The sequence below is a fragment of the Otolemur garnettii genome, unplaced genomic scaffold, assembly GCF_000181295.1.
Source record: "Otolemur garnettii isolate 467f Iridium unplaced genomic scaffold, OtoGar3 scaffold00121, whole genome shotgun sequence".
NCBI lineage: Eukaryota > Metazoa > Chordata > Mammalia > Primates > Galagidae > Otolemur > Otolemur garnettii.
Window position 1 is genome coordinate 5,274,669 of NW_003852516.1, and position 7,959 is coordinate 5,282,627.

The 7,959-nt window shown below is 37.7% G+C and overlaps 1 protein-coding gene across 1 annotated transcript in view; it reads left to right on the plus strand.

Annotated features, from left to right (window-relative positions):
* The window catches only part of TNKS (tankyrase), a 170,876-nt gene that overhangs the window by 147,260 nt on the left and 15,657 nt on the right, over positions 1-7,959 (plus strand). The window contains exons 21-23 of the mRNA XM_003797665.3: positions 4,362-4,482; positions 5,613-5,710; positions 7,716-7,790. Coding sequence (XP_003797713.1) covers positions 4,362-4,482; positions 5,613-5,710; positions 7,716-7,790 — 294 coding nt within the window. The remainder of the gene's footprint in view (positions 1-4,361; positions 4,483-5,612; positions 5,711-7,715; positions 7,791-7,959) is intronic.

Consider the following 7,959-nt stretch of genomic DNA (forward strand, 5'->3'; position numbering starts at 1 on the left):
AATCATTTCCTTTTCTACCATTTATCCATCTTCTGGTTTGCAGATTTCTCATGAGAATATCTTAAACAGTAAAAACCCTTTTCCCTCTTTCTCTCCCTGAAAGTATGAATGCTGTTTTAAAGCATTTTATTCTATTATCACCTTGTTAGAGCCACGTCTCGTCTTCCTAAATCATATCCCCAATAATTGGGAAGTTTTAAACACACCTACTTAACAAACCAAAGACCCTAATTCAAACAAATAACTTCAGTTGACTGTTAAAGTTTCCCAAAGAACATAAATTCTCTTCTTTCGCTTTGTGCTGTATGTTTTGTTTTTTACTTTAAATTGTATATTCTCTGTCAATAACTGACTTCCTGTGGCATTTTTATCTCATTGTATTGATTCTCACAGCATATCGTGGCTTTATCAGTTTCATTGTTCTTTTTTTTTACTGCAGTTTTGTTCTGAGTAAATAGTTCCACTGATTTTCTTTTGGCCAGAATAACGTCTATATCCTTTTCTTGATCAATATGCTGACTATTGCATTAAATGCATATAACCCGGCACAGTTCCTTTCCTCCAGACAAATGACGCTGCCTTTCTCTGTGTGGGACTGTGTGGAACTGTCCGCTGGCCCAATTGTCAAGCAATCCAATGTATTTTCTTTGAATTGCAAATATTATTCATCTAGCCTTCAGCTATAAAGTAACAAATTCAGTAGCCTCTTCCATAACTTCCCCTTAGAATTTTCTCCCTTTTACATTCCATATCAGGCCAAGCAATAGGCAATGATGGTTAACATATTTGTGTAGCAGGGGAAGAGTGAGGGCACACATTGTACCTACTTAATTCATGTTTATTTAGCTTAATCCAGGGAGCCATTCTGCTTCCTAAGATGCTTTGCTATCCATTCCTGCTCATGGATACTTCTCTCCCAGTGGAGTGTGGAATAGTTGCTTTATTTCTGGTTCCAGAGAAACTTTCCTCAGAGCATCAGAGCCTTACCTTTCCTCAGTTATTTTCTCTGAAGTCTCTAAACTAAATTGTCTTATTTCCCATAGATACTTGGCCACGTTCCATATTAAGTAATACATACCTAATCTTTTATTGTTAGCCAACTATAGTACCAGTGTAATTTTGGCCCTTCTTTTATAACATAGCTTCCTACCTAGAATACTTTTTCTATGGAAAAGTCATTCAATTTACCTTGCAGTTCCTGGAACATAAATGCTTTGACTTGGAAGACTACTTGTAGATATACTTACGGTCTACATTTTCATAGAAAGCGACCATATAAATTTTGCTTTTAAAATGTTTAAAGACAAAAGCATGGCCTCAAGTAAAGTCCCTTGAACATGATGAATGTAAAGTTAGTTCTTATTACCACTACTCTTCCCTTCAATCTTTTAAACCCAAGTAAAAGAAAGACCTTTTTATTGGAACTCTTAATTTTTATTCCCAACCCCACATAAAATTCACAGATTTCAGAAGCTAGAGGCAGCCCTTCTTAAAGTGACATTTGCTTTATATGCAAGATGATTTTAACTGATACTGGATAAGCTTTATTCTTAAGATTATAATTTTATTTTACTGTGTGCTAGATGTAAATAGCCAAACAAACTTAGGATTTCCTGGCTGTAACTAAGTCAAAGTTGTTGTTTTTTTTTTCAAAGTGTGTTAATTTAAAAAGATGATTTTCAGAAAAATATTTCTAACACTGTATAGGGCTGTAAAAGCCCTGAACCTTAGAACAACATGTCTGTAATGCAATTAACCTGCTCTCCTTCCAGATAGTTCAACAATTCTTTTATTGAAAAAATTATATAGTCACCCAGCTTCAGAGTTTTAAAATAATCTTTAATTACTTTCATTCTGTTATTTTAGAACCATTTCCGTTTGCCGGGCCCTGTCAGGCCTCCCTTTAGAATTGCCCTTGGAGTCATCCCTTCCACACCACTCCGTGTCCTTCCCAGCACTTTCCCTTCCCCAGGTGCCCTTCCTAATGCCACCAGTTTCATCCTCCCGAAATACAACTTTGATTGTGTTACTCTGCTGCAAAGATTTCCCAGGGCCTTTTGGATACTACCTAAGCAAGGGCGTGAGTATAGAGAGGTGGGAATCCCTGAGGCTGTCTGCCCCAGAGTGCCCAAGACAGAACCCATGGTCTTTTTATTCCCTGATGGAGAAGGTAATCTCCCATCACTCCTGCTGTGTTATGTTTGTTAGAAGCAAGTCAGTAAGTCTGTCCATCACTCAGGGAAGGATTACAATGAGGACACAATCCCAGGGGGCGGGGTTCTCTGAGCCATCTGGGAACTGCTGCCCACAGGAGCTGTGAGGCCTCCTCTCAACCTTGTTTTCTAAACCATGTGGCTTGATACCAGTCTATCAGGGGTTGTTGCATTGGTTCGAGTTCAATTCACTTTGTGATTGAAGCTATATAATGAACAAACATGTTAAATATTCTTCTTTATTTCTCTAGAGCACTATACAGAAGACTGTGTTTTGCAGGCCTGCTTCCCCCTTGCTCTAGATATGCCCTGTGTGTATCAATTCAGAAAAGTTTAAACTGCAGTTCCGAGTAGTAGAAGGAAAAAGTAGGATATTGATAATATGGTTTCCAAATTATAGTAAAATCACATCTAGCTAAAAATGTAAAGGCTCCTATTATTTTGTGAACTACTCTGTCTCAAAGATGTGTGTTTTAGGATTGTCGCTTTTTAAAAGCTCTGCTGAAACCTTTGAGTGATTGGAAGTGAATTGCCCATCATGTGCAATGGAGCAATTATTTCTTCAGTGGCCACTTAGAAGCAATATAGTAAATTATCTCCAAAGAATGAGTGATGTATGCTCATTGCACTGAGACGATCAGACTCATTATATAATATTTCATCCTGACAATAAAAATCAGCAGAGCTCCAGGCCTAATTTGTCATTTTTTTAACTGTCACATACAAGGAAAAGCTATGGGTAGATAAAAATATCTTACTTGAGTTGTAAAAGGAGTTTATATAAAAGGATTTCTCAGTTTTCCAAGGAAAGAAAAAAATCAAGGCTAATCTTGTAGACTAGTATTTGGACTGTCACAGGGCCGTCTTCTCTGGGCTGGAAAATTACATGTTCAGCCCTCTAGAAATGTGCTAAGACATCATCTTGTGTATACAGAAGAGGGCCACTAGGTGGTAGTAGAGTCATAGTGATGTCAGTCCTCCACAAAGGCGTTAGGTCATTTTGAGCCCACTAGTCATCTTCTTCTACAGCACTGGTTCTCAACCTGTGGGTCACAACCCCTTTGTAACAATGAAAGTACATCACGGCCTTAGGAAGGTTGAGAACTACTGATATACAGGGATGAATACCCCAAAATTAAAAACCACTACATTGCATAAACATAGAATATATTTTAGGCAACAGGGATTGTTAAATCTGTAAATTTATAAGAGAGCTTAGAAACCATCCACTCTTTTCTTGTCCAAATTGGATTTTTTTAAATGTAGCTTCTCTATAAAATGCTCTATAATCTAACTGAATACTTGAGATATAAACCTTACTAAGGCATCAGTTCCAGGCTTACTTTCTAAGGCATCTGATCCAGGCTTAAATATTTCTTAGCACTGGGAAGTTCTTGCTGATCTTTATCTAAAATCCGTCACCCCTCTTGCCACACTCCGCTTACAGTTCTCTCTCTCCCTGCCATTCATGGCTGCTCCCTGCTGGTACTGAGATCGGGTATGTCCGCATTTTCTAGCCACTGAATTCTCCCCTGTGTTGAGGCAAGCAGAAGATGGTAGAATTAAATGATCAAAAGGAAATAATAGCAATGATTCCTTTGTATTTCCATGGTACCGTTTTTCCCTTTTTAATTCTCCATTGACTAAAAGCAAATTAAAGAATAGTGAGCAAAAAAACTGATAAGATTCTCAAGACAACTTTGAAAAGATTGTTAAGCTTATGCCTATGCAGGAAACAAAAGAACTTTCTTAATTTGAATAGTAACATAGCTTATAGACAGATGGAGGAGCTTTTGTCCTCTAAAGAACTGTTAAAGACTTAACAGGAAGGTGGGAGTGGCTCACACCTGTAATCCTAACACTCTCAGAGCCCAAGGCAGAAGGATTACTTGAGGCTATGAGTTTGAGAGAATGGCTGGAGCAAGAGTGAGATCCCATCTCTACCAAAAATAGGAAAAATTAGCCAGTCATGTTGGTATGTATGTATAGTCCCAGTTGAGGCAGGAGGATCATGTGAACCCAGGAGCTTGAGGTTATAGTGAGCTGTGATGATGCCAATGAACTCTATCTAGCCTGAGCAAAAGAGTGAAACCTGTCTCCAAAAAAAAAAAAAAAAAAATTACCAACTAATTTTGTTTTATTTTTCAGATTACATTAGATGTGTTAGCTGATATGGGTCATGAAGAATTGAAAGAAATAGGCATCAATGCATACGGGCACCGCCACAAATTAATTAAAGGAGTGGAAAGACTTCTAGGTGGACAACAAGGTAAGCTCTTCAGAAATTAGTGGTACAAGGTAAATGTCAAGGCTGGCACGTGAACTCAGGCACTGTGACCCCAGAGCTCTGTACTGAACAAATCTAGAACCTCCTCCCTTCCCCTTCACTCCGGCCCGGTGAGTCTGAGAGTCGGTCTTTCCACTCTCCCCAGGCTGTATTTCCTGAGTTTCTCGGAATGTCTCTGAACTCTGTCCTGTCCCACTGCTCTTACCTAATCCAAGCCACATTCTCTCCCTCCTGAACTGTCACACACCTCCCTGCTTATCTCCAACCTTCACCTTTGCCTTATACCACTGTCTTTCCTCCACCGCAACCACCGGACTCTTTTCAAAGTGAGCATGTGGTCATATGACTTTCATTGCTTAAAACCCTTCAGTGGAATCCTGTTGCTTTTAGGATAAAATCAGACATTGGTGGCATGGCTTCTCATAATCGGACCTTTCTCTTTTACCTCATCTCGGACCTTTCGCCCTCCCTCACGACTGCCAGCTCAGTCTTTTCCCACTGCTCTTTGCTGTTCCAGGCCGCTTATCTTTCCCCTCCATGCTTATCATTTCTCTGTTTGTTAGAAGAACCATCACTATGGGGAAGCAAGGAAAGAGAAAGGAAATGGTGAGTTCATCAATTAATTGATGTACGGAGCTGAAAAAATTACAGGAGTGATTCAACCTAAAAGTTAGGAGGTTTTGAACTTGAGACTTGTCTATCTCTTATTTTAGCCCATCCATGAAATTAACAAGGATAATATGTTTTAAAGCTATTGTAATAGCTGTTTCAAACCATCTCCTAAGAGTGTTGGAGGACAATTCTTACATTTTAGACCTGACTACATTACAATTTTAGCATCTATTTTTCTCTTTTGTATCTAACATAACTTCACATATGTTCATGATTGAGTTAATTTCAAAAAATACTTGTTGAGCTCTGTAAGAATAAACAAAATTGATCCCCAAACACATCTCCATTACTTCTCCTGTCTTTGAGGGTATTTACTTAATAATAACCAGTGTAGTAGGTTTAAATAGCAAAATGTCAATTATTTGTGACAGTGTTTTCCTTGAAATAGAGCCTGAGTAGTGTGGACGTGAGTTTTATATGTTAATTTTTCTCTTCTCCAGGCACCAATCCTTATTTGACTTTTCACTGTGTTAATCAGGGAACTATTTTGCTGGATCTTGCTCCTGAAGATAAAGAGTATCAGTCAGTAGAAGAAGAGGTAGTGTACATCCATAATCTCTAGTTTCCTGTTCCTGAAACCTGTGGTTAAACCTATTTTTCCAGGAGAGTTATTCTCATCTTACATTTTGTTATGGCCACTGGCCTGTCTTCCTTAGTCATTGGGGTGGAATGTTGCCAAAGTTAAGTAGAGTTTCCAGCGAGTGGGGCTGATTGGTCCTTCTATTCAGCAGATTTTCTTGAAGTTTATGCGAGTAAGGATCCTAGTCCAACTATTTTCTTATATTGTTAGTGCTACGTAAGAGTGATATGGACTGAGAATCCTGCCTCATAAATAGCAAGTATCTTTTAATCTTTCTTATTATACAGGTATAAAATGTGATTATAAAATAATTTGCCTAATTTCTATGTATGTGTCTGAACCTGCCTCATAATTGTGTGTCACATTTCATTTCTCCAGTCACAATTATCTGAGCTCCAGATTAAGGCTATTTATATGCACCTCCTGGTAGACAGATGCCATGGAGATTTCCTCTCCACTGATGGCTTATGCCTAACTTCTTACCTATGATAAACAAAGGCCTAATTCTATTATCATAAGTAAGCTGCCTAACGCCATTATTATGCAAATCCCTAAGCAGGAAAAAAAGGTATGCTTATCCCTTTTTTTGGTTTGTTTTTAAGTAGTTGCCCATATTATTCCCATTTCTCTGCTAGGAAGTCACATTAGGGAACTTAGGACCATAACACTGGGGTCAGTATTGCGGCTCAAACCTTGCTTATCAGGAAACATGTGTTTGTTCCAGAGTCTTACTTATCACCTTATCTTCTACTAGTGGGTAAATTCTGATCATAATGTCAAAATATATTGACTCTCTTAACAAGAAGAACAGTAAGATAAAAAAATTCACTCTCTGAGTTAATTGTATGAGAGACTTAGGTCTTTTAAGTATTATTTCATAATAATTATTTTTAATTTAGAAAGTAAAAGAAAGATGAACAGTGGGCAGAAGAAAATTATTCCTTTTAGTGGTATGCTATGCTCACATTCCCTGGTCTGCACAGCTATGCTTAGAGACCCCAAGTTAAAGACCACTGAGATAGAGGTGGTTTGCTGGCAGACGTGCCACCAGCTGTTGGATCTGCAGGGCTGCAAGTTTATTTGGACTACTGTCTCATTATTGTTCAAGAACAATTTAAAAATGCTCTACTAGAAGTTGAAACACCTGTAGTTCAGATAAAGGGGATGTTTCCCATTCTTATTTCAAATAGATAAATACTATTGAGATAATATGGAATATTTCTTTCTTTCTTTTTTGCTTTTTTTGAGACAGAGTCTCAAGCTATTGCCTTGGGTAGAATGCTATGGCATCACAGCTCACAGCAACCTCTAACTCTTGGGCTTGAGTGCTTCTCTTGCCTCAGCCTCCCAAGGAGCTGGGACTATACGTGCCTGCCACACCACTGGGCTATTTTTTTGTTGCTTAGCAGGCCTGGGCCAGGTTCTAACCCGCCACCCTAGGGGTATGTAGCTGGCGCCCTTGCCAACTGAGCTACAGGTGCTGCCAATATGGAATATTTCATCTAAGAAACAAAGCTGTTGATTTTTTTAAATTGCTGTTTTTTTACTGTCCAGTGGAGTATTGATTGAATGTGAATTTTCATTTGTCTCATTCACAATGTTTCTTCTCATTCTCAGTAACATAAAACAGTAATTGCAAATGATTTATTAGGATATTTTTTCTATATGTTCCTTATTGTGTTTACAGAAAATTTTTTTATTATAGCTTTTATTTAAAAATAAATTGAAAATGCAAAAATTTAATATTTATGGCTATGACTATCTTCTCACCAGCAGTAACTTGTCCATAAACATGTTGATTTATAATAAACTATTTATCTATAGGTGCATGAGTTTTTGGCTCATCAGTAAAATAATATATTAGAATTAAAATATTGAAAACAATAGAAGACATATCTTTGGAATTATACATGGGTATAATTCATGGGTATTTTCGTAATAGTTATTTTGTTATATTTTATAGATGCAAAGTACAATTCGGGAACATAGAGATGGTGGTAATGCTGGTGGCATCTTCAACAGATACAATGTCATTCGAGTAAGTTTAAACATTTTCATGGTGAATATTAGATTGCAAGGTGGCATCAAAATCAGATCTAGACAATAAAAGCATTTTTTTTAAAACTCACTGTTTTCAAACTGTCAGAGATAATCCATCAGATATCACTCTCCTCACTGCAATATCTCTAACTCCCCAAGATCATACT